At 46.8% G+C, this 25,457-nt stretch overlaps 1 protein-coding gene across 6 annotated transcripts in view; it reads left to right on the top strand.

Moving 5' to 3' along the window:
- Window positions 1-25,327, top strand: part of PAPLN (papilin, proteoglycan like sulfated glycoprotein) — a 56,035-nt gene extending 30,708 nt beyond the window's left edge. For 2 of the 6 annotated variants that reach the window (XM_027879603.1, XM_027879602.1), the window contains 20 exons: window positions 781-953; window positions 1,536-1,659; window positions 2,719-2,845; window positions 3,541-3,606; window positions 5,595-5,802; window positions 7,449-7,625; window positions 8,912-9,068; window positions 9,700-9,786; window positions 10,317-10,605; window positions 10,726-10,846; window positions 11,537-11,666; window positions 12,866-13,517; window positions 14,201-14,338; window positions 15,753-15,877; window positions 16,628-16,766; window positions 18,168-18,305; window positions 18,948-19,075; window positions 19,653-19,761; window positions 21,081-21,256; window positions 21,771-25,327. In XM_027879603.1, coding sequence (XP_027735404.1) covers window positions 781-953; window positions 1,536-1,659; window positions 2,719-2,845; window positions 3,541-3,606; window positions 5,595-5,802; window positions 7,449-7,625; window positions 8,912-9,068; window positions 9,700-9,786; window positions 10,317-10,605; window positions 10,726-10,846; window positions 11,537-11,666; window positions 12,866-13,517; window positions 14,201-14,338; window positions 15,753-15,877; window positions 16,628-16,766; window positions 18,168-18,305; window positions 18,948-19,075; window positions 19,653-19,761; window positions 21,081-21,256; window positions 21,771-21,946 — 3,440 coding nt within the window. In that variant the 3' untranslated portion in view covers window positions 21,947-25,327. Of the gene's footprint in view, window positions 1-780; window positions 954-1,535; window positions 1,660-2,718; window positions 2,846-3,540; window positions 3,607-5,594; window positions 5,803-7,448; window positions 7,626-8,911; window positions 9,069-9,699; window positions 9,787-10,316; window positions 10,606-10,725; window positions 10,847-11,536; window positions 11,667-12,865; window positions 13,518-14,200; window positions 14,339-15,752; window positions 15,878-16,627; window positions 16,767-18,167; window positions 18,306-18,947; window positions 19,076-19,652; window positions 19,762-21,080; window positions 21,257-21,770 lie in introns of those variants that run through there. The other 4 variants (XM_027879604.1, XM_027879608.1, XM_027879605.1 and 1 more) reach the window with 4 other exon arrangements.
- The last annotated feature ends 130 nt before the right edge of the window (window positions 25,328-25,457 follow it).

Below are 25,457 nucleotides of genomic sequence, written 5' to 3'. Positions count from 1 at the left end.
TTTCTGTCCTGTGGAGATCTTGCTGTTAAGTGGGGAATAAAAATATCCAAACCACACTGAGACTTCCTACCTGGAACTTACAAAGAGTCTAGTTAATAAAGCAAAATTTGGCTATGAGTTCTGTTGTTTGGTGAATGTAAATCCTAACTACTTCTGCCATCCAAAAGTTTGGAGTGGGATTCTTTTCTCCGTTGATGTCTTTTGGGCATTTGTACAACCTCAAGTTCTGGTCATGTGAGGGCAAAAAGGAGAGAGAAATGTTCTCACCTAGCTCTCTGGGCAGGGCTGAGGAAATTCCAGTGGAGAAAGCAAATGCTCTTCTGCGTTCTGGCTCTTCCATCACCTGGTGCTTTGGACATATAAGTCTGGTAGGCTTTGTAGAAAGCTGGATGCAGCACCTATCTTTGTTTTTTGAAGAGAATATCTGATGAACTAGTTAGTGGTGTAGAGGCAGTGGGATATGAATCCCACATCTTAACGGCAAACAGGACAAAGGCTGACATAGATTGTGCCCTAGCACAGTGGGAAATGCAGAGGCAGTGCAGGAATATGCTGGAGGCATTTGTCTGTACAGCAAAAAAGTGCTGGGTCTGCAGCAAAGCTGGCAAGAACCACTATCTGAATGTGGAGCAGCTTTTGGCAAGAGAGCCAAATGGGAGGACGGCATTGTTGGAGGACGATGGTCACCTTCATTTGCTTCTGACACAGTGTTGAGTGAAAGCATGAGCATCCCAGTGGAATTCTTATGATCCTCTCTCTCTGGGGTGTGGGTTTGTCCAGCTGTCAAGAACGTGCGAGGGGAGTACTACCTGAACGGGCACTGGACAATCGACTTCAGCCGGGCGCTGCAGGTGGCCAGCACGGTTCTGCACTACGACCGTGGCTCAGAGGGTGATCTGGCCCCAGAGCTCCTCCATGCCCGGGGTCCCACCACAGAGCCCCTCGTGATTGAGGTAAGCAGCTGTGCCTGCTCCCTATTGATGCTCTGCTCTCTGCATAGCAGTGCTTGATTTGTGCAGTGGGAGTGCGCTGGTGAGTACCATGTGGGAAAAATTGGAGAAGTGATGGGGCTCCTGGGAATCTTACAAGGCTGTAGGCCCTCAAGCTAGATCGAGGTGGTCTTCTTTCAGAAACAACTCAAATTGCTGCTCTGGTTCTATTGCCCACAAATGAGCAAGGCAAGGCTCAGTGTTGTTTTCCTGCCTATTCCCTTGGACTGTGACTTTAAGGGAGGGGAAAGTCAGCACCAAGCGATGCTGGGGCAGGGACAGGCTCCAGGGCACTGCTTGTTGTGCTGTGCTGCAGGGCAGGAAAGGTACTCACTGTTACAAGAGCAGCTGGATCTTCTGAAGCTGAGAGGGATGAACACATCCTTCTCTGAAAAATAGTGCTCTCCAGAGTATGATAGAAGGCAAGAAGAAAATACAGTGCTTCTTGAATGGGAGGGGTGCAAGTCAGCACAAACCCTCAGACATGGTGGGGAAATGCTGTGGAGAGAAGTGTTATTTCCCTGACTTCCTCCCATGCTTTCACAGCTCATCAGCCAGGAGCCAAACACAGGGGTACAGTACGAGTATTACCTGCCCCTGCAAGGACAGGCCTCGAGTTACAGCTGGAGCTACAGTTCCTGGAGTGAGTGCAGCTCTGAATGTGGAGGAGGTAAGGAGAGAGGACCTGATCCCTGGCAGATGGTTTATATCCACACCCTGTGGACAGTGTGCTGCCCTCTGCAGCTGCTTCCTAGCAGTCTTCTGCTGGAAGGCAGCATAAGTATCTACAGGGGGCAGTTAAGGTTCTGTCAAGGGAGGGTCATGCGTGGAGTCACAACAGGACTTATTTTCCATGCCCTAGTCCTCAGGTGTATTACTAAAACCTGTTAAGAATCTTCATAGATAGCCTTTGTTTTGTTTGGCTTCGGCTCTTCGTGGTCTTTTCAACCACTTTAGAGGTCCTCTCTAAACTGATCTGGCCTGTATTACTAAATCACATCATTCTTCTCTACCATAGCCTGGAAAATTCCCTCTCTTCAGGACGATTGTCAGATCTCCTGGGATGTCATGTCACGTTAAGTTTACAGAGTCTTCCATGAACGTTGTGGATTTTAAGTTTAAAAGAAAAACAATCAAAAAATCACCAATCAAACAAAAAAACCCTCTCCAGCTGATTAGTATATAGAGTTCTTATCAGCTTATTCTGCTCTTCTGTTCTGAGGGCCATTTTGGTAGCTTTTGCCATATTTGGCTGTAGATGCTGAGACTGTATTTGCCTGGGCATTCGTATCCTGTAGGAAGCATGAAGAGTTGCAAGTTTTGTTCCCATATCCAGTTTTCACAAGACTGACCTTTTCAGTCTAACAGAAGGACCTCCCCCTTCCAGTTCTTCTGCTCTATACTGCATGCATCTTGCAGGGTTTCTTCATGAGCAACATATGGGTATGGCACTTCCCTTGTGAGTCCCAATCCATAATATAACAGGAAAATTCCCTCAGCTACATGGAATTATATTGTTTCCCTTGCCCTTCCAGTGGATTCCTATACTGTGGGAAGGCATCATTTGTGCATATTGTCAAAGAACTACACCTGGTTCTTTTCCAGAATGGCTGGGACAGGTACAGGTTCTACACGAATTTAGAGACTTGTCTTGCCAACCCCAATGCATTTTGTAAACCTAGTCCTGGGTAGCTTGTGTTGATCAGATACTCTCTTGCTTGTACTGTAGGTTTCCAATCCCGACTGGTGTTTTGTACCATAGACAATGAAATTTATCCAGACTATATGTGCAGGAATAAACCACAACCAGACAATAACAGGACATGTGGTCATCAGCCTTGTCCCCAGACAAAACGGTATGATTTCTTTCCTTCTTCTGAACTCTGATTTCTTCCTGAGGTGCTTTTGGAACTGAGAAAAAGAATGAAGCACTCACTTCTACCCTCCAGCATGGTTGTCTCCAAAGAAGTGTTTCATTTCTTAGGAAAAAAGCCTAAGACAAAGGATGGGGATGATAGCACTGCGATGAGCATTTCTGTGTGCACAAGAAGAGGTCTTAATATATTCTGTGTTCATTTTATAGACTAAATGAGGTCTGTTTTCCAAAGTACGGAAAGTCCTCTAGCCCATGTAGGAGATATGAAACAAATTTTCTGTTTTTTGTTTTCTTGAGCTGGAGCCTGCAAAGACACAGTAGAAGATCAGAGCTGGTGTCATTTTAAGTAATTTCTGCGTTCCCAGTGTCTTTGTTCTTGAAAAGGGATGAATCTTGGAGTTTTTTCATTCTACATCATTTTCAAACCCCTTCACCCAGACATTTCCACCTTGTCCCTTGTTGGCATAGCCTTACTGTTGGCTTCACCCGGCTCTTAAATGGGCATCCAGAGCCGTAACCAGAGCCTCAGCTGTGCATCTCTCTGTGTATCTGGTGGGTGCAGTGGAGGCCTCTGAGAGTGCTTGTGTGCGAGAGGGCACCTCGAAGCATTTCTGAATGCATTAACCTGTAGCTACTTGTTTTAAGTTCTTTAAATTCTTTGTTCTGTGTATAAAGGACATCTTACGTCTATCTGCCGCAAGCCTGGAGTCAAAGTGGAGCACGGAGCTCTCAAAAGAAGAGGTAATGAGGAGAAGGAGGTTACAGAAAGCCCAGGAGGGCAGCTGCTCTCTTCTGCTCTCCACCTAGTTGCCCAGTGAATCCATGGGGGCTTTTCTCTTTGGCACTGGTGGTAGCAGTGGGTGTTGTTTCGCTTTTGATTCTTGCCAGTGGAAATGATGGTGGAGGGTGCTGGCTGGCAGCTTTGCTTAGGTGGTTGCACATACCTCTGGTAACTTTATTCTTATGGGACTGAAAAGGGGACAATTTCTTCTTATCTGGCTGCTTATTCTGGTAACTTGTTTTTTCTCTGGAATCAGAGTAAAGAGGTTCTGGAAGACTTTTTAAATTTATTTATCAAGATAAATAAAAGAACATAAATGAAAAGAGAGCATGATGGATTGGGCAATTGAAACATTGGCCAGGGATGCTAGCATGCCATAGCAAAAGCTGCAGTTTCTTAAACGCTCTTATTTCTTTGGCATGGGCCCTATAGCAGGCAGAAGAGAACCTATAAACTGTGATGAGTACCAGGATATGACAGATACAATAATGCACACTGAGATTTGAGAAGTTAAAAGCATCCAAAGCAAAATAGTTGTCTCCCAGCGAGCTGCTAATAGCTTAGGAATTGCAATTTTTACTCTCTGATGAGGGTCCCAGCCTTATGATTGCTGACCTTGTCTTACAAAGAAAATGAAACAAGTGTCAGAGATGTCTTGACTTGCAATTGAAGGAAGCTGTAGGTGAGTGCACCTGGTTGATACAGTGTTTCTAAAACTGTACTTTTGCTTTACAGATGGCAGAAAACAGTTGGGGGTGGGGTGTTATTACCATTGGAGATTTTGAAAAATCTTAATCAATAATTAGTTATAAGCCCTGCAACCACACTGCTGTAAGTGGCTTCTACTGGCTGTATTTTCTCTCTTTCCTATTTTATAACAAAGGCCATTCAGGTTTGGGCTGATATTTGCATCTTTAGCAATAAAGAAGGGCATCTATGGAGGTGAATGTGGCCAAGTCTACTGTGGAGTTTCTGTTAGGATGTGAATGTGAATTGGCTGGCAGAAACTCAGTTTAGGTGTGGCAAGGGCCAAACTAGAGAAGTAGCTGGAATGCTAGGGAAGAAAACGTGAACTGCCTTCACTCCCTGGCTGGGGCTTATCTGACTGCAAGGCAATATAGCAGCTGGCAGCAGATCACCATGATGCTCCCCCTACACAGCCTTTTGACTGCACAGCACACTGGAGTCAGGGATGAAACATCATATTGTCCCTGAAGCTACCACACGTTAAGCTGCCTGGGCAGCTCTGAGACACTGGATCAGCCACAGGCAGAGATTTTAACATCTCAACAGATTGTTTGGTGGATATTCCCCCTTCTGCTAGCACTGGTGTATCACTTCTGCAGCAGCTTCAGTAATCAAATACAGGACAAAATCTATTTACATTTTTGTGGGACTTTTTTGTATGTGTGCTGTTAGAGAATTTGAGTGATAGAGGAATAAACTTTCTACTGGTTCTCAGTAAAAAGTTAACAAGCACTTCTGAGAGTGTGTGGCATGGTTTGCAGGCAGAGTGAGGGCTTGGCTTGGTTTTACTGTTTCTGATAATGTATAGTTAGGCTGATTCAGGTTTATTTTAGTTGATGTGGATTGGTTTTTTGGGTTTTTTTCTTTCTTTGATGTTTCATTTCAGGCATGACATTTTTGCAGATATCAGGAGACTGAAAGCCATGAAGAGAAATCTTCCCCCTCTGGGAGAGCTCTGCACTTCCAGAGAAACAAGTGTTTTTTAGCTTGGGATATGACTCTGGAGTGGGATTCATGCTCTGCATTGCCAATTAAGCTGGGCAGCACTTGGTCAAATGAGAACTCCCTTCTGACTCTGTTCTGCAAAGGGACATTTTCCCTGTTTGATTTCTAAGGGAATGTGGCACTGACCTCCTCTGTGCCTCGAGGCGGTTTAGCTGGCTTACTTTTTTTTTTCTCTTCTTGATTCTGTGACCTGCAGGTGGAAAACAGGAGAGTGGGGACCCTGCTCAGCTACCTGTGGTGGGGGCACCCAGACTCGCTCCGTTTACTGCGTGGCCTTTGACGGCCAGAGCTCCCAAGGGGTGGTGGATAATGCTGAGTGCATGGCCTTCGCCCAGCAGCCTCGCAGCAGCCAGCCCTGCAACGTGAGACAGTGTGCCACCTGGAGCACGGGGCCCTGGTCAGAGGTGAGGGGGTGTGGGTAACAGCCTCCTGGCACCTACTGCAGGAGGATGTGCCCAAGCTTGGGAATAAAGGGCCAGGCTTCTTTGCTGGGACTATAAAATGTGTGTGTCCCTGGACAGGTGGCATGCAGAGGTACAGAACTTGTCCCTGTAGCCCTCCTATTGTCCTCCTATGCACACATCCCTGTTCCTCAAAACCGTGCATGCCCCTGCACCTCTGCGCTTCTCATTGCATATTCTTTCTATTCTGGTCTGCCAGTCCTTTCCCCACTGCTGTGTTTTCATCAGACCTACCAGACCCAGCACTGTCTGGGTTTCTGAGCCTGGTCTGATGAAGGCGGAGGGTGGGCAGGAGAGCTGCTGTCCATTGGCTGAGGATGTGCAGTAGCACTCCCTCCTCTGTAAAACAGGAGCTCCGGGCTCCTGCCTGTGCTGTTTATTTCCGTATTGCTGCCTCAGCAATATGAGCCCAGGACAGCAGTACTTCAGTCACAGGAGTTGGTAAGCAAAGTACTTGCTTGTAACACTGGTGACCTGCTGTTTTCTGTGCGCCTGAAGCCCTGGAGCACAGGGCTTCTCCAAACACGGCCACATGGTGCGCTTTTTATGCCTGTGTGCGTTTATATCTACAGAATTGGAAACAGTTCAAATTGTATGTGCTCAGTGCAGCCAGCCAGGTTTGCAGAAGGCACATCTTATGTTCCAAGGGCTTAGAAAGTAAAGGGAGTGTCTACTTAGTCCGTAAAACACAAGTGAATTTTCCTCTTTTAGAAGAAGGACAAGCACGCTTGTAACATTTGACTTACAGTCTTGTGGTGGTACTTTGAGTGGTGCAGCAGCACCAACCTGATAACCTAGTCTAGGAAGTCCTTTTTTATATATTTTTTTCCTTTTGTGAGATTCCAGGTGTGACTTCAGGATTGTGGAGTAAGAGCACTGTTTGGGGAAGGTCTTACAAACTGATTCCTAAGTGAGTCGTTTTGGGTTTCTCAAAAAGCGACTGTGTTACATGTACTCTCAGAGATAAAAGGTCAGTCTAGTAAATGAATGACTGAAACACAGCTGGGAAACTCATCTAAAGTAATTCAGACTGTCTGCAAGTTAATGCTCTCTGTAAGAGAACTTAGTAATTCATGGAGAAGTAGGCTGGATTCCTGGAAACACCACTGTTAATTTAGGAGGGCACTGAAAATGTCACAAATCAGTTACTAGTATAGAAGCTGAGTCCCAGCTCCACACCGTAAAAATGGAGCACAAGGTCTTTAGGCAAAAGACATGGGCAATATAAGAACCTAATCTTTTTATCTTCTCTAGAATTCTTTACTGTGGCTGAATTTAATCAGGTGTAAATAATATGAGTTCCCAGATATTTTCTACCACTTATTGTTCATATCCTATTGTTCATAGGCCAAAATCATCCAGTGACTTCCAGATCTCCCAGGCCCTATCCCATGCTCCCATGCCTTATTGTCTCTTCTGCAGCATAAACAACTACTCCGCTAACTCCCACCCCAGAAGATGATTTTAATGATAGCTGCCTTTTTAGGCAATCTCAAAATGGTGTTCTGCCCTAATATTAGGGAGCACAGCCTTGAACTGTAAGAGGAAACAAGGTGCCTCTTCTTAATTTTTGGGTTCCCTTTCTGCAGTGTTCAGCCAGCTGTGGGGAAGGAGTCCAGACCCGGACCATCACCTGCAAGACACAGCAGGGCTCTCAGGCTCAGGACTTTGCTTGTCTAATGGAGCCAAAGCCATCAGCCACCCAGCCCTGCCTTAAGGAGAACTGCATCCAGGAAATTGGCTGGCACGTTGGAGACTGGGGTCTGGTGAGCACCGCACTTTCATGGTTCGGATATTCCTGATTATATTGCTGTGCTCCTCACAACAAGCTTTGAACCTTGCAGCCTGCACATTGGCTGAGGCTGGGAGCCTGTACTGCCTCATTACCACCCCCTTGGCTCACAGTCGCCTTGTAGCTGGCACGGGTAATGCTCCAGTTAATCTGCCGCCTGCTTTGTATGCAGCTGCTGCAAAAATAAATCCTTCTGAGGGGGGGATTATAGTTTCAGTGACAGTGGCAAAATGCAGCCAATAAGCTGAAACGATCCACTCTTGCTGCTTATTCCCAGTTCTTTTCTCCATCTCTGTGATCAGCAGAAGAAGCTCTCGGGCCGAGTATGGCTTAGAGCTCCAGGCTTCAAGGCTGTAGCATTTGGTGATTGCCATTGCATTTGGTGATATGGTTTAAGGTACATTTTTGTAATTATTCAGATGGATTAATCTTGTCTCTCTGGAGGAAGCCTGACTGTATTCAACCTGGGAAAAGTGCCAGGGGGTGGAGATACAGGTAGATCCAATGCATCAGGTGACTTCCAAACACAGTTTTTCATTTCTGTGCTAGCCAGACTAGCTAGTTCTGAGTTAAAATGTGTTACATCATGAGATATGGGCCAAGTTTTAGTAACAGCTAAAGAAGTTGCATATCTTAATCTGATTTTTCCCTGACTTTCTGGCATTGGAAGGGCTCCTATCTGCCTCTGAATAAGAGAGAAATACTCTCCCAGTCTTTATGGAGCTTGCCATGAGCTGGGTGGGCTACACAAGTACCTCATACTATCCTCTCCCCTGAGCCACTGCTCGTTGCTCCCTCCTCATCCAAAGCTTCCAGTGAGATGAACTCCAGTTAGCTGCTTACAAGAAAGCCACCAGTTTTCTTTCCAGTTGTACATTGTTGCTCTTGAATGCATAGTTCAAAACTGACCCCCTCATAGCTGGTGGATCCCCAGAGAACTGAGGTGCCTTCAGGATGAAATAATTCAGTCCAGCTCCCTGACATACCACTGTGGGTAACAGCAGCTCATCTGGATGTTACAGGCCGAGCATGGCTCAGAACCTAATGCTTCAGGGCTGGGTGGAACAGTTGGTAAAATGGTTTAAAGTATGATTTTCTAATCATTCAGATGAATCCAGCTGAAACATTGTTTGCTTTGTCTTGGTGGAGGAAGCTGTGCTCAGCCTGCAGCTAATCATGCAGCTGTTCCACACTTCTGGTCTGTGGGGTTTCTGCATTCAGCCTCTGCTGCCTGCTCACTGCCTTGTCTCTGTGCCCAAGTGTTCCAAGAGCTGCGATTCAGGCATCCGGACACGCCAAGTCATCTGTGCTGACGGTGACTCCAAATTCTACAGTCCTGAGGCATGCAAAGCCATCCAGCCAGAGAAACCAGCCACCCTGGGTAGCTGCAACACGCAGCCCTGCTACCTGCCACAGCGTGAGTGGTATTGCTGCACACCAGCTTTTCCCAAGATGCTTTTATTAAGGAATAGAAATTCCCAGCTCTGCATCAGCTTATGTTCTCATCTTCTTGCCTGCCTGTTTCCATCCCGTGAGTTTGCCATGGTTATGTGCACAAAGCACCTTCAGAGTCCCAGCGCCTGTGCTGTTTGAAATGTATGCAACAGGCCTGGGAGCAAAATTAGTGTGTGTCCACTTTGAATTCAGTATCCTGTGATGGCTCATCCAGTGTGTGCTGCAGACTGACCCCGGGACTCCCAGTCCAGAAGGATGGTTATCTGGGCAGGCTCAGTAGCTAAAAACTGTAGCAAACTCTCATCCTTCACTGGACCAGCTATAAAGAAGTCACAGCTCTTCAGAAGATTTTGCTTGCTGTCTGTGTTTAGTCTTCACATCAGAGCTGAAATTCTGACTTTTGTCTGCCTGCCCCTTGTAGGTCACTTGTCCTGACAATCCAATTGAATCCAATTGCTGCTGAGCAGCTGTTCCAGGAGAAGAGAAACATTTTCATCTACTTTCATCTCCTGCTGACTACTGGATGTATTTACAATTATTAGAGCAGAGGGCTGAACAAACTGCACTCATTTTGTGTATGTCTCTCTTTGCAGAGGTTCCCAGTATGCAGGACACTATGGGATACGATGTCACTCGCCAGTCCCTGCTGACACGTTACAACCCAAACAACCCCACCCCAGGTTTGGAAAAATTTTCTTTATTTGGATTTTTGATGATGGGGGACTTGGAATAGGGTGTGGTAGGGGACAGGATCCTCCTTTTATTAATTTCTCTCATTCTTTTCATGGACTTCTAGAAATTTATGGATCCAGGAATAGAATATAGATTCTTTGACACCAACAGTGAGCATATCTGAGTATATCCATGCAGAAGACTCTGTATACAGCATGTAGATCCTGGTTTCTGTCAGCATGACTTAGGTGGTGGCTGAGAGAAATGATGCCCAAAGTAGATCATAGGAAGAAGAAAGGATGATGTGAAGGGATCACAGTAACATGACAGGTGTTTTTTCATGGGGCAGCAGAAAGAATGATCGGGGCAGTAAGCAAAGAACCTCAAGATAACCAGATCTGGAAGGGCAGGCCAGAAGGTACATATTGAGGTGATGCGGAAAAGCCTGTCACATAGCCTTGGGCAGGTGAAAGAGCGAAGATGAAAACTGACCAGATTTTGATTCTCAACTGCATACTTTAAGGATTTCTCTCCCCAGATTCTGGTGATGAAAGGATGCTCCCTGGGAACACCATGATCCATAGCACCTCTGGGAATCACCACATTCCATCCACCAAGGACCATGGCATGAACTTGTTTGCTGTTCGCTGGGAACCCCAGTCACGCTTATCAGGTTCCCATCAGCTCGGCTTCTCTCCGGACCCCACTGCAGGGCCTGGCTCTGGGGACTGTCACCAGAGCCCACATGGCTGCTGTCCGGATGGGCACACTCCGGCTTCAGGCCCTTTGGGGAGAGGCTGCCCTTTCAGCACCTGTCACCAAAACAGGTAGTTGGAAGTAAATAGGCCTAAGCAGGGAGGCATTACCTTTCCTGAGGGCTTCCTGGAATTTATAGCCCTTGCGTGTTGAGTTGGGCAGGTCGGGTGTTACTGCAGCCCTTCTGTCATTAGGTATGGGTGCTGCCCTGATGGAGTTTCAGCTGCCCAAGGTCCAAACAACATGGGATGCCCACAATATCACCGCGACATTCGAATGAGACAAAATCATCCCACTGCGGCCACTCCAACAGTAAGTACAAAAGCTCTTTGCGTTTTACGAGTTCATCAGATACAAAGATTCAGATTTGACCTTGGTGACTCACTTGTGGTTTTCTTTTGGGCTTCATCTCTGCCAGTAATGCTGAAGAACCAATACTCCAGGCATGGCACCAAACCTTTTGTCCCACCTCACTTTTGTTAAAGCTGGAGCATCCACCTGTGATCCTCTATAAGCAGGGAACAGAGTGGGTGGTGAGGAGATGTCTGAGAAGCAGAAGACTATACTATGTAGAACTGATTGAATAATCCCGAGTAATCAAATTTCTGGCAGTCATGAAATTGCCATCCAATTTCTAGGATAAAAAATGGGGAAAACGTGACCACTATTAATTGCCTTCGTTTGCCACCTCTGTAGATTTATTGAAGGCGGGGAGGTAATACCTCTCATAGCTTGGGGTGCTTTTTGGAGACAGCAGAAAAAAAGGTCTGGCTGCTGGGCTGTTTAGGTCTGTCTTGCAGAGAAGCGAAGCCCTGGCTCCATGGCTGACAGCCAAGTTCCCCACCCCTTCCCAGCATGAAAGCCCCTAGGAGGCAAACAAACAAATAGTGGTGCCTCTAACAGCTGGCCTTCTGCAGCCAACAGCTTGGACACGGTGCCTTGCATGTGCTACTGTCCTCATGTATGCATGATACATTTTGGCTTTCAATTCCTGTCCCTAAGGCAAGCCAAGCCTTGTCCCAGCAGCATCCCTCGGGCGAGTGCCGCAGTTCCATGTACGGCTGCTGTTTTGACAATGCTGCTTCAGCTTCGGGTCCTCGAGGGGAAGGATGCCTCGATAGGCCCAACTACCGTAAGTGATGCTTTGGCTTCTTGGTTTAGAAACGTAGAAAATAGTCCAGGAGCACATGGAAGCTTCCTGTGTAGAGGCTTTGCTTTCTGTAAAATGTGGTAAATTATCTCTTTGAAAAGAAATTCTACCTGTTGGCTGAGGCAGCATAAGCTTGGAGGCAGTGTAGAAAAGCAGCCAGAAGGTTCAGTTCTGTCATCTGCAGCAGAAATCCTGATCTTCTGCTGTTGGTTGGACAGAAGTATGTTTGTGTGATCTCTGTCAGTCTGTAGGACTACTGGAGAGCTGTTGGCCCCGAGAAGAAACCCTGATGCAGCCTAGTGTGCCTCAAATTATTTTCCCAGGTTTAGGAGAAATAGGGTCCCTCTGAGGAATCAGGGCCTTTGAACAGCTTCAAACAGCTCATGGGCAGGGATGGAATGAGAGCTACATCAGGATGGAGGGGTTGTTCAGGGCTGTGTGCATGTCTTGAGCCAGCAAAGTTCAATCAAGTGCTTGCTGTGCTATAAGGGTGCTAGAACTACTGGGCAAAAGCGTCTCTGTTCCTTTAGTGCCCAGCAGGCACACTGCTCCTGCATTTCCTTGCCCTGTTGCTGCAGCAGGCATATTGCTTTGTGGCCAACCCTATGGGGCTGCCATGGGGAAGGGGAAAGGTCTCTGAATCCTCTCTGCTGAACCACAGCTTGGCAAAGGACCCCTCAGCCAGAGGCTGCCTCCAGTGTTTGTCAGTGTGTGACTCAGAGCACAGTGCTGGGTTTGTAGACACATTGGGCTGTGCTCCTCTTTATAGCAATGTGGGCTGGGGAGTGGGGTTTTCTACAATGCATGAGTCTTCACAACTGGGTCTAATCCTCTCACTTTGTGGGCTGGAAATGTGGAAATGGTAGCCAGGAAGAGGAAGCCCCATAGGCAGCCTTACAGTTGCACATTTCCCCAAAGAAGGCTGTAAAGCATCTGTCTAGTATCTAGATTCAGAAATGTCTTTGAGGATGGCGGTTCTTCAGTCAGAGCCAAAACTGAGGCAAAAAGGAAAATGTGAGCTGCTGCCCAATTTCAAAGCAAAGCTGGCTGCAAAACCCAGGTGTCCTACTTTTCCACCTGCCCTCTGCCCACATCAGGTCATCTAGATGGGTGGCTTGAAGCAGCTGGACCTCTGTGCTTTGTGACCCTCACATCTCCCTCTGTTGTGCTCCTTTTGGTAGCGTACCCTGTGACCTGCCTGCTGCCCAGTGCTCATGGCCCCTGCACGAACTGGACCACTCGCTGGTACTTTGTGAGTGTTGTTGGCAAGTGCAACCGATTTTGGTATGGTGGCTGTCATGGCAATAAGAACAGCTTTGCCTCGGAAGAGGAGTGCATGAGAGTGTGCCACAACCCTGGGGGGGTCAGTCGTCTGGAGCATCAGCCCTCTTCTGGCACGGGAGCCCTGCAGCGCCAGCAGACTGGCTCCCGCTCTCCTATTGGGGATGCTCGGGGTCAGCAGCAGTCACCCACAAGACAGTCTGCAAGCCACAGCCAAGAAGGAAGAACCTTTGGGGCTTCACACCCCGCACAAGACAACCAGAGACAGGGCAGCTGGAGAAGTGAGGTGCTGCCAGAGTCCTTGCCAAGGACCGGTGTACTGGAGAGCCAGCGCTGGAACACACGGCAAAGCAGGTTGGGCAGCCTGAGCCAGCTGCACTTGCGGGAGACAGCAGTGCCTGGGCCCGCAGAGAGCCAGAGCAGCAGTGGCCAGCAGGTGCTGCCCCGTGAAGGCAAGCAGTGGCCTAAGGCTTTCGGAGCAGGTGTTTCCATGACGGAGGGATTTGGGCACCAGGAGTCTGCAGACTTGTTCCCAGCACAGGCTCTGCACAGGTGATGATTTTTACCTCCATCCTTTTCTGCCAGCCGATCGTGAAGCATCAGTGCAGCTTCCTCTGAAGTGCAAGTGTTGCCGCACTGGGACCAGCTATCTGGGAATACCCTGTGATGGATTAGCTATACATATGACCCCTTGGTAAATCAAGTTGTTGTTATTCAGGCCCTGGAATTACCTGCTGTCTTTTTCCTTACAGTCACCCTGGTCTCTGACAGCACTGAAGTATGGTGTGTCAAAAGACTGCAGAATCCTGGAGTCTTTGTCTGGGAGGCCTTCTTACACAGTAAATGAGAATCCATAGGTGTTTTCCTTGTTACGACCAACAAATGTAGCTGACTTTCTGGCTTCAGAGCCTTTACCTCAGCACTGCATAAAGCAGCAATGGGTTGTTCTGTGGAAGACTTTTAAGATGCAGAGTTTGGGTCAGGATCCAATCAGCATTACCCTGAAAATCAGGAATGCATAGAGCATAGAACATGTCTAAATATGTCTGCACTGGATCTGTGGCTGTGTGCTGAGCTGAACCTCATTCGTTCAGAAGAGAGGGGTTGCAGGACTCTCTTCCAGGAGAAAGGGCAGCTGGTCTTGCTTTGTCTTGTGGTTGTAACTCATCAAGAGTCAGATTAGAGGACACAAAGGAGGGAAGCCGAAGTGCCAATAGAATCACTTTCTCTTTCAGAACAATCCTGGAGGAAGCCAAGCCTTCTCTTGTGACAGCAGTTGTGGGACAAAACATCCAGCTGGTCTGCAAAACAGGCATGTCCCCACTCTCCAGAGTGGAGTGGATGAAGAACAGCCGACCAGTCTCCTCTGACAGGTGAGCTCAGCTCCCTTCATTGTAGAGCAGATGGGCTCCTTGCTGGGCAGAGTGCCAAATATGCAATCCAAAAAGGACTGTCACACTTTCACCCCAGTTGGCAACTAAGCCCCACGCAGCCGCTCACTCACCCCTGGTGAGATGGGGGAGAGAATCAGTAGGGTAAAAGTGAGAAAACTCGTGGGTTGAAATAAAAACAGTTTAAAAGGTAAAGCAAAAGCTGCAGATGAAAGCAAAACAAAACAAGGAATTCATTCACCACTTCCCATGGGCAGGCAGGTGTTCAGCCATCCCCAGGAGAACAGGGCTCTGTCACACGTAACAGGGACTTGGGAAGACAAATGCCATCTCTTTGAATGGCCCCTCCTTCTCCCTCCTTCCCATAGTTTTACATGCCGAGCATGATGTCATATTGTATGGAATATCCCTTTGGTCTGTCAGAGTTAGCTGTCCCAGCCGTGTCCTCTTCCAAATCCTTGTGCACCACCCCCACACCCTGGCTGGTGGGGTGGGGTGAGAAGCAGAAAAGGCCTTGAATTAGTGTAAACACTGCTCAGCGGTAATGAAACATCAACACTGTTTTCAGCACAAATCCAAAACACAGCCCTATACTAGCTACTGTGAAGAAAATTAACACTATCCCAGCCAAAGCTGCCACACGTTATTTATCCCCCCCCCCTTTTTTTTTTTGAGGAATAAAAAAGCCCATGTATTGACCTAAGAGCATGAACTGTCCACCTTCTCTGCACATAGCAGAAACAGGTACAGTCTGCACCAGTAATGAGATGTTGGCTAGAGTTATGGGGCAGAGCAAGTGCTGTGCCATAACAAGGCACTAGTGGAAGCTGACATGTGGGTAGCGATGCAGAGAAATGTCTGTCTTGGATTCATCTTGGGGCAGCACAAAGTCACTAGTCCAGGGTGAAACTTACAGCCAAATAACCCAGAGTTCCTGTGGCTAGCAGTTTCTGGCACATCAGGTTTTTTTTAAACTAATTTTAAACCTGTTTTTCCTGGGAAGTCTGTTTCCAGCAAGAGTTTGGAGCCAGTCAGTCCCTTTGTGTTATGAAATCACAGTTAAGAAAAGCCCAGTTATGCTCCTCTGTTTGCAGTTGACTGCTGGGGCTCAAGCTCCTCCCTGGGAGGGCAGTTTGCCTCCTCATGGGAGAGGGTTACTGAAAGCAGCTCCCTGTTTTCCCATCTCAGTTTCTTCTCTGTTCCTGACCTCCTTTCTGGCACAGTTATTTCCCCTGCCCGTGACCCCTCTCTGGTCAGCAGGGTTTTGATTTTTTCTAAGCCAGGGAGGGCACTACATGGTGATGGTTTATGTAACATCAGCACGAAGGGCTGCTCTGCCTTGGCCAGTTGCTGCCGGTGGCCAGGCAGAGGCAGTCAATCCTTGCACGTGTTGCAGGCACACCTACCAGTCTGACAGCTCCTTAGTGATCAGCCATGTCAAGCCAGAGGATGCTGGGATGTACACATGCCTCACTTCTGACGGGAGGACAGAGAGCCGACAGATTCAGTTACAGATCACAGGTGAATTATCTTCTGCTTAACACCAGAGAAGTAGCTCAGGGCTGCTCGTTAATGGTCACTGGCCACAGGCTCCATAAAGCTAGCCGCAGGACTAACCTTTCTCCACTGCCAAGTGGGGAGGCAGCAGAGCCTCTCTTGCTGTTCCCTCATGATAAAGCCTTAGCCCTAAAATACTTCTTCCCCTGCAGTGCCACCCTGTAACTGGAGTTGTGGCTTGCCTGTAACCTGCCCCATTTTCTAGCACAGCGATATGTCATCATTGCTGAGAGCCATCAGCTGCCCCCCAATCCTCGTAAGTGCAGGTGCATTTATGTTTTGTATTTTGCCCAAACCGGTCCTGCTGGGTAATAAATGATTCTCTGTTCTGAAAAATGTGTCTTACTTCAGAAACAAAACCAAAAAATTATGAGTCTCAAAAGATGGGTCAGCAAGGCACCCTGTAGCCTTCAATCTCTGAAGTGTGCTTTGCCACAGCAATGGCAACTGGGGCAGAAGGCATTGTGGCCTAAGGGATGTTGCAACATGCTCACTGACAGAGGAGAGAAAGGAGTCTAAAATTGCTTGCCTGCAGGTCTGTGACTCTCATTAGTAGACAGTGCAGGTTTACTGCACGAGTCAGCCAGAAAACAGATGGCTGAAGGGCTCTTTGGCTCCAGTTCAGCAAGCTCTCCCAAGCTCATAGAAACCCTACGCAAGAGGTCACAGTAAGAAGTGTCCTTTTATTCACATATGGCATTTTGTTTTGAATAGAGTACCAGAGCACTGTTCTGGCAGAGGGTGAGAGAGGTCGGGTCCTTCACAAGGAAAATCAGCAGCTTCGAGACTTATCCAGAGGCAGGAAGGTTGTACATGCAGCCGGTTCCCCTGTGCATCAGCAATTCACATACAGGTAAGTTCACACACAGCAACAGTTTGTCCACTGTGACCAGCTGATGAACCATATGGCATCTCTTCATGTAGAAAAGCTGAAGACTGGAAAGGTCCTGGGTCAGCTGTTCTGGGCCCCGGTTGGGAAGCAAGCAGTACTGAACTGCTGACAACAGGAGCGGGAGAAGATCCCAGTCGCAAGCTGTCTTCTGTCGTCCCTGAGGGTCTCTTGAAAGGAGCATATTCTGAGCAAAGATGCTGACAGCAAAGGAGCTAGGTTCAAACAAAAAAAGTATCAGGACAGCATCCTTAGCTGTTCAAGTTAGTGTAGGCAAAAAGAGAAACCTGTTCTGGAAAAAAAACAAAGCAAATAGGCACTGCCTAACTAGCACAAAATAGACATATGTATATTTTAAACAGTTCCAGTTGCTTTAGCTTCCACCCATTAATTTTAAATATTTTGTGAACAAACCAGTTTGACCCAAGCCTATCTCTTTACATATACTGGCATATTTTGTAGTTTCTTGCATGGGTTTTTTTGATGCTTCTGGACCCCACAGAAATAAAAGTGGATAAATTATTTTTGCCTTAAATGCAGTATGTTGGGACCAGAACAAGCAGGACCATGATCTGATCCCTCCCTTTTTTCGAGTTTACAACCTAAAACCCAGCCAATTTGCTGAACTCCCCAGCAATCTCCTTAGCTGCTTCTGCCTAAAAGCAGTAATAAGAGATTCGCTGAATTAAGAGCATTGAATTAAGGCTCTTTGGTTTTGTTTTCTGAGATCAAGAATTCAGGTCAGAGAATGGGGGTGGGGGAGATGATGTTTTATTTGACTCTGGGATCATCATGGTTTAGTTCCCTTCTAAAATGGTGCTTAGCTGTAGTTACAAGAGAGTAAAGAGCATGAGGAAATGGGTGTTGTGAGAGTCTGACCTCAATCTTTCTCCTGCATGAAGTGGATGACCAGGTCTCAGGCCTTGCATGCATTCAGGTGATTGCAATGGGCTCTTTCGCATCCCAAAATGTCTCATTTTCGAGTGCCAGATAAGCACCTTGGGGGAAAGCTTGCTTGGTGCCCTGTTCATGACTTTGTACCGTTTTGCCATGTGTTGACGTTGTTAGAGCTTCCTCAGCTGTTACATAGAGGATTGCTATAAGAACCAGGGTTGCTGTCTGTGATGGGTTAAGCTGGCAGGAGTGCAGCACCAAGCTGTGCTGAACTGGAGCAGGATTTGATGGAGGCTGCTCTTTTCTGAATGCTGGTAATGGCAAGTGTCAGAGCTCTGATGGGAGTGCAGAGACCACCCCTTTCTGTTGGAGGCACAGAATAAGGCTTGTGATTATAAAAGCCTTGTGCTGAAGGTCAAATGCTGAACAAGGAAGTTTCTACATCTTTTGCTGTGCTTGTGAACTTTGCAGGTTGCGAATGGATAAGAGCGAGCCCGCAGTAGTGGAGGCCAGTGTTGGGGAGAGAGTCAGACTGCCCTGCACAGTGGAAGCATCGCCCACTCTCACCACTGAGTGGCAGAAAGATGGGCAGCCCCTCTCCTCTCCCAGGTGAGCTCCCAGGTGGCTCCAACCATTCATGTGAAGAAGAGCCTCCTCCTTTCCTTTCCTGACTCCTCCTCGAGAGAATGATGCTGCTGGCCATGCAGCAATGGCTGGTCCTTCTTTATGCTGGCCAAATTCCTCCATCAGGGCCAGACTGTACTGCTTGCCTTCCCCAGCCTCATTCACACGTTAAAGTCTGAATGTTGAACCCTTGAGTGAACAGCTGTGACACAGGATCTACAAGTGAGTCAAGGCTGAAATTTGTTCATCTACAAAGTTAGCAGAAAAATACACATGGCAAGCAAATTTGCCAAAACCCAGTTGGTCTGTGGGCAAGGGCAGAGGTTCACAGGAGAGAATCTGGGTGCTTGCAATGAACTTTCATGGCTACTGATGCTGCTCTCCTGCAGCTATCCTCACTCTGCTCCCAGAAACCTTCTCTAGCAGCAAGCTTTTCCAGTGTCCACAGCACCAGTTCTGGGATTTGAGGACTAAGGGTTGTATTACAATCCCTACAGTGTTTGAGCAGCTAAACCTTTGCTCAGTAGTACTACACAGTTGTGCATGAGGCGCTGCTTCAGCTCTGCTGTCTGGGGGCCCATCCTGACCTGAGCACAGACTGAGGGAGGTTCTGGTTTTGTTCCCCAGACACAGGCAGCAATCAGATGGGGCCCTCGTGATCAGCCGGGTCAGCCCTGAAGACCTCGGCGTCTTTACCTGCATTGCCTCGAATGGACGTGACCTGGACCAGCGCCAGGTCCTGTTCCGACCCCTAGGTACTGGATGGATGGAGGCATGCATGGCATGTGTGCACACAAGCGGGAAACAGGGAGGGGCTGTGCAGGGAGTGTGGGTTTCTTAGCTGGCCATGCCTCTTTGCTGTTGCACCTAATGTTTAACAGGCAGCTTGAGGGCAAGGGAAGAGTGAGTTGTTTTGCCCAATGGTAATCTGCGTGTGTCTAGTACATCCTGGGGCTCCAGGCACTGGGAAAAGGCACTGATAGCACAGGAAGGGTCACTCGCAGGGCCTTGTTTGTGGGACACTGCTGTGGAATGGCTATAAGAGCAAGAGAAACTGAGTAGATGGTCCTTCTGTGCATGTAATATGCATGTGTGCAGCTGGAGAAAAATGCTCTTTGAGGCCTCTGCTACTTGCTCTTGCTTGGGCCAAAGCCCTTAGGAAATGCACATTCCACACAGCAATGGCAGCATAGCCTCAAACGTGCTGTTTCAAGGCTTAGGGACTTGCAGTTCATCATGGGTTGTGTTGGACTTTTCCCATGAGCCTTTTCCTGCTACCAGGTGCAGCATGGCATTGTCTTCCTCTTGGTAATGTTTTCCCTTCTGTTCTAGGAGAGCTGAGGATCACTGGTCTTCTGCCAAGCATCACGGTACCCGAGGGAGGGACTGCTCAGCTTCACTGTAGAGTGACTGGCAACAACGTGAATATAAGGTGGTCCAGGTGAGCAAAAATGAGACAAAACAACTTCCCATTCCTTCTCTTTACAAACCTCATCATTTACCTGCCAAATACTAATGTGGGGTGTCTGCCAGTTATGGCAGAGACCACAGTTCCCAGCCCAACCAGTGTCACCTACCTTTTCTTAAACAAGTTGGATGTTACCAAAAACTCCTGGGCAAGATCCCTGTGGGAAGTGGCAGGGTCATCAAGTTCACGTTCCAGCCAAATAAGGAAGGAAGCAAACACTAACCTAAGATTTCATGGAGTTCAGAAGGGCTCTGTGCTGGAAAGCTAGTAACATGACAATAGCAAGAACTAAAATGAGTAATCAGAGGAAACCTTTAGTTGCTCTTTCTAAAACCCTCTCTGCCTAGCCCTAACAAACATTTTAGCTCCTACAGTAACAGCAACTCTTCTCCCAGCTTCCTACTGCAATACTTCTCTCCATGTACAGTCAAGTGGAACCAAAGGAGATTTAAAAGTGTTGTAAAATGAAAAGCTGTGTCCTCTTCTCTTGGTTGTTTAGTGGGAAACTCTGAATTTGTGCAAGGGTTTGGTGGGGATTTTTCTCCTGTTTGTCAATAATCAGTTCGGTTTTAGAGTGTTCTTACAAAGTATCCAGAGACATGGACTGGTAATTGTTTAAATCCCTCTACTCTGAGGGTTAGGACAGAAGCGGGCCGTCTAACAAAGGGAGCTTTTCTTCCATACAAAAGTTTGGTATTTGAGTTAACAAAATGTTGCACATTTTAAAGTCTGAACGAAACCCTTTTCAGTGAAACAAATTTCATTTCATTGGTAACTAGGAGTTCATAATTCAGGCAGCTTTCCTGCTGGGCACAGATTATTCTAGGAGGAACTGAACAGACACAATCTTGCTGTTTTTTTAAAGAAACTTTTAAGAGGAAAGAGGGCACATTGCTCACTACCCCATATGCTCCTCAAGCAATATGTGCTACTATCAATGCCAGCCAAACAAGTACTGCCAGACCACAACCTGGAGAGAGGAAAAGGCACGTTGAATTTTCTCTCGGTCCCTCAAACCTCAAAAATGTGTGCTAGTGGAAAGGGCAATGCCTTTATATGGAGCACACAGCAAGCTACCTCCCATGCAGACTGTGGGCTAACGGATGCAGACTCCTTCAGGCTCGTGTTACTACCCAATTGTAGGGACAAGATGTGGCTAAAGATTTCCTCTTCCTTCCTGCTGAATCTGTAAAAATTCTCCCCTTTCACAGAATATCAGTTTCCAAAGAGCACAGAGAGCCCCTTAAGCCCCCATGGGTGGGAATAGTGACACAAAATGTTTTTCACCACAGGAACGGAGTCCCCATGCGGGGGGATGGCCACCACATCCACCTGTCCCAGGATGGAAGCCTGACCATAAGCAACGTCCAAGAGGCTGATGAGGGATCCTACACATGCAGTGCCTACAGCAGCAGCAACTCTGTCAGTGCCAGCACGGAGGTGAAAGTGCTGAGGAACAGGCCTAGCAGTGAGTACAGCCTGATCTTCCTGCTTCTCCCAGCACAGTGCCTACATCTTGGCTGCTATTATAAGTCTGCCCTTTGTGTGTGCCAGTCCACCACCAACCTTGGGCTTTGCTTGAGCCTGCTTTCCCTGGGCAGAAAAGCAGGATAGTGGAAAGCAAGGTACTGGGGTCTTAAATAACATCCTGAGGCAGCCAAAATGCTGTAGTTGGTTGACCAAATAGTTGGCTGCAAGATTTGTAGTTGGGCTGTGGACACTGTCCAGTTGGCCTTACACAAAGTGTAGTTTGAGTGGTCTCTTGTCAGGAGGTCAGCCCCTGAAACTGCATTCTCCTCCTGTACCTCACCAGAGGTGTCAGTTTCATCTTGAAACTCATTCCTCATCTCATTCCTGATGTTGGACTAAATTTAAAACAATCCCCTCAGAACCAGTGGGGTGGAGGAAGCAGTGTGTCTTTTGGGAGGGAAAAGCAACCTGAGAATAAGTTTTCAGCTGGTTCACCTTTTGCTTGACTGCAGCTACTACGAGTCATGCTGTGGACCTGAGCAGAGAGTGCGTGGACCAGCCCCACCTCGCCAACTGTGACCTGATCCTGCAGGCCCAGCTCTGTGGTAACGAGTACTACTCCAGCTTCTGCTGTGCCAGCTGTGCTCGCCACCGGCCGCAGGCCAGGGCGCCGCATCTCCGCGGGTGACAGGCACCCCAGGGAGAAGTACAGGTGACCCGGGACAAGGCTGGAAGTCTGAACTCTGTTCTTTGACTGCATGGGACTGTTCTGGGAGCTCCACCCCGCTGCTCAAGAGGGTGAATTGAACAGTGTGTAGTGGGTGTAAAGGTTCAGATGTGGGAGACCCACTAGCCTCAAGTTTATTGTAAACTCTTCCCCCCCTCCCCATATGCCTTGCTGTACCTAATCCATCTCTTAAGGGTAGTTGCTGTCATTCACATATCAAGATCATACTGGGAAAGTAAGGATGATGTGACTAGAGAAAGCAGATAACCAGCATGAAAGAGGGAGACACCAGTTCTTCATATGAGCAAGAGAGAGAAGTGCTCTTAAAAAAATGACCTCTTAAAAAACCACCTCTGAAGTGTTTGAAGATGGGCCTGAACCACCTTAACCAAAGCAGTAATGAGCAATGAACATTTGTAATCCTGAGGAGTGCTTTCCATCTAAATGCAAACAGCTAAATGAGAAACAGCTTGATGCATATAAAATTAGTGTACAGGTTCTAGGGGATTACTAGGTCTGGGGATGCAGCTGTAATGTCATGTTACTGTAGCTGTTTTATTCCAGTAGACCTCAGACAAATTTCTAGTAGTGTCAGTTTGGTTTCTACTTGACTGTAATCAGCTTTGGAGGGAAACACAGGAGCAACTCTTCACAGAAAGCTTAAGGCAAAATAGAAAAATAGGTTTAGCCCTTCATGAATGGAAGGGGTAATTTAGATGAATATGCCAACACTGTCAGATGTTCTGAGATGCTGCAGTTTAAATATCACTCATTCTAGGAAGGCTCAACAGATAATTTTTTTTCCTCAAACCAGAACTGTGCTGTTCAACTTATCGCAAAACTGGGGTTGGTGGTAGCACTGCACTGAGTTTCAGCTTGGAGGAAACAAATAGTATACACATAGAAATACATGTGTAGGTGCATTTGAGTTGACAGAATAAACCTCCCAAAGGCCTGCTGTAGTCTCAGTTAAGTCTGAGAGAGCTTGGCTTCCCAGGAAAAAGTTAAGTCAGGGAAAGCCTGGTTCTGCATGTGTCCTGGGCTGATGCCTGCTGCTATGGCTAACAAGCTAGGACTTCCAGACGCAGAGCAGCTGTAGCTGAAAAGCAACCTTCATTTCAAGACCAATACGGATGAGGCTCTGAAAGTCTCAGGCATTAAGAGGGCAGAAAGTGAGATTATATCGTGGTTTCTTAAAGCAGGAAAGGCCCTTGGGCATCTTCAGTTTCTCCAAATGGAACTAATTCTGAGCAAAAACACTTTTTAACAGCTTCCACACTATTGTTTTACCCAAGCATCAGCCCTGACACTCCCCTTCTTCCTTATTCCAAACACCCTGCTGGGACTTGGTTGGGTTGACCATACTAATTATCCATGTATTATTTGCATAAATGTAGCTATAAACTAGGAGACCGGTGTGTAGATGCTGATATTTTGCTTGGGGGGTGGTAGATTTTTTTTTTTTTTACTTTTGTCTTCTACTTGTGTTACTTTAAGGCTTCTAAGGAAGTAGCTAATTCAGGACTGTGCTCACACCACTCGCCTTCAGTCCCAACTCAGTACCCATCAGAGCAGCAGCAATATATAGGTGTAAATCCTCAGGCTGACACCTAAAGCTGGTTTGTACTCTAAGTCCAGTAAATCAGTTCAGATGGACCTAAAAATAAGAATTACTGACCTGATGATTGCACTCTAGTCAGCACCGGTGTGGCTTCAGGACTGAATACACTGCTTCAAGATGTGAACAAAACGGAGAAGTCTAGAAGCAATCCAGTACAGGAGTGAGAGGTGACAGTCACACATCTATTTGGGGCTGGGTCTCTCTCTGTGGTCTGACAGATTTTGCTTGCTAGAAAAAAATACTTTTTTTGTAGTTAGTTAAGACCCTTTATTTGATTAGGGAAAACTTCCTCTACTGTAATGCAAGGCAGGTGTTACAGTAAAGTTTTGAAGTAGAAATCACTGGCTATTTAAGAACAAGGTAGTCCTGAAAATTTCAAATTGTGTTTGTACATATTTTTGCATTTAACAGCTCAGGCAGGCAGCTTTTTGTGTATTTAGGATATTATAGTATGATTTTGTCTTTTGAGACCAGGGGACTAATCACAGACACTGTAAATTCCAGTTTTATTGAAGCCCTCAGTTTACATGTGGCATCCACCGGTAGTCAAGGGCTGCAGACCTGCCCATGGGCATGGTTAGAAGGCGTATCAGACTCTTGTCCCAGTGTAAGTAGTCAGTTCTATAAAATTCCTTTTTACTATGTCAGAGGCACTATTTTTAGGGTATTTAAATATTCTCTGTAGTCAGCTATCATTTAAGCTGTACGGTTACACAAGATGGGGTCAGGAAGTGCTTTCTAAAGACTTATGAGGGCTGAAACAGCCCCTTGCATTCTGATAGCCAGGACTTTGACACTGAAAGTGCTTTGGTTAAGGGAGAGTTTATTCTGACCTCCTTTCAGCTGCATAACCATGGCAGGAAGGATGGGATTGGCAGGCATGCAGTTCCCTGCTTTAAATACATGCCATCACTGTAAAAGTTATCTAATGGGTCTTTACATTTCTTCTATTTGACAAGATGAGCTTCTCCCTCTCTGTAGAACCACTTACTTAACCACTTGACTCAATGTTTACTTTTTATATCCAAGAATCAAGACCTTTATTTTCTTCCCTAAACAATGGATTGTAGGAAGTTCTTATCTCTGGGGCAGGAGAAGGGTGTAGCTATCCTGGGCTATTTTCAGCTGTCTTGGGGCACTTACTGTGAAAGATACAAAACTAACAGAATAAGCTATAGCTACTTTATTTCCTACTATAGATGTCTACAAATATTTGTTAGCTTTTTGGAAGCTGAGAAAAGCATTAATACCAACTCAAATACCATGAGGGAGCGTTTCCATTACTATTCATATCATACTGAAAACAGGTAAAAATCTGTAAAGTAAAAAGTCGCCGTGTTTTAGACTGTGTCACTGTGAGACTCACGGTACTCGCCTGGAAAGGGAAGCTGCTGGCAAGCTCCAATACTAGGGCAAGACAAAGGGAGCATTTCTTCTCCTTCACGTTACGGAGTCTGACTTTTCCTTGAGTCTAAACTGACATGGTGCTCATAAGAATGCAGTGAGAACCAGTCATACTAACAGGGTAGATATGAGCTCACTGGAAGAACAGAAAAGAAGTGAAAATACACCGTCATCTCATAGGGTTCCTTTTAGTAGTAGGGGGAAGAAAAACAAAGCGAGTTTTCCTCTTTGCCCTTACTAACTGTTAGTGTCCTCATATTTGTCTCTCTGCAAATATTCAGTGACAGAAAATGTAGTGATGCAAACCCAGAATTTGATGTTTTGCAAGTTCAGTCTTAAAGTTCAAAGTAACCCTACACTGTAATAAATGAGAGGTGTTAAGATATTATTCTTAAGCTTTTAGGCTGGCGAGCAGGGCTTACCTATATTCACCTAACAACACAAAAG

This window comes from Empidonax traillii, unplaced genomic scaffold, assembly GCF_003031625.1.
Source record: "Empidonax traillii isolate 1590-97213 ecotype Southwest subspecies unplaced genomic scaffold, ASM303162v1 scaffold56:size2478089, whole genome shotgun sequence".
Lineage (NCBI taxonomy): Eukaryota > Metazoa > Chordata > Aves > Passeriformes > Tyrannidae > Empidonax > Empidonax traillii.
This window is presented reverse-complemented; position numbering and strand designations above follow the sequence as displayed.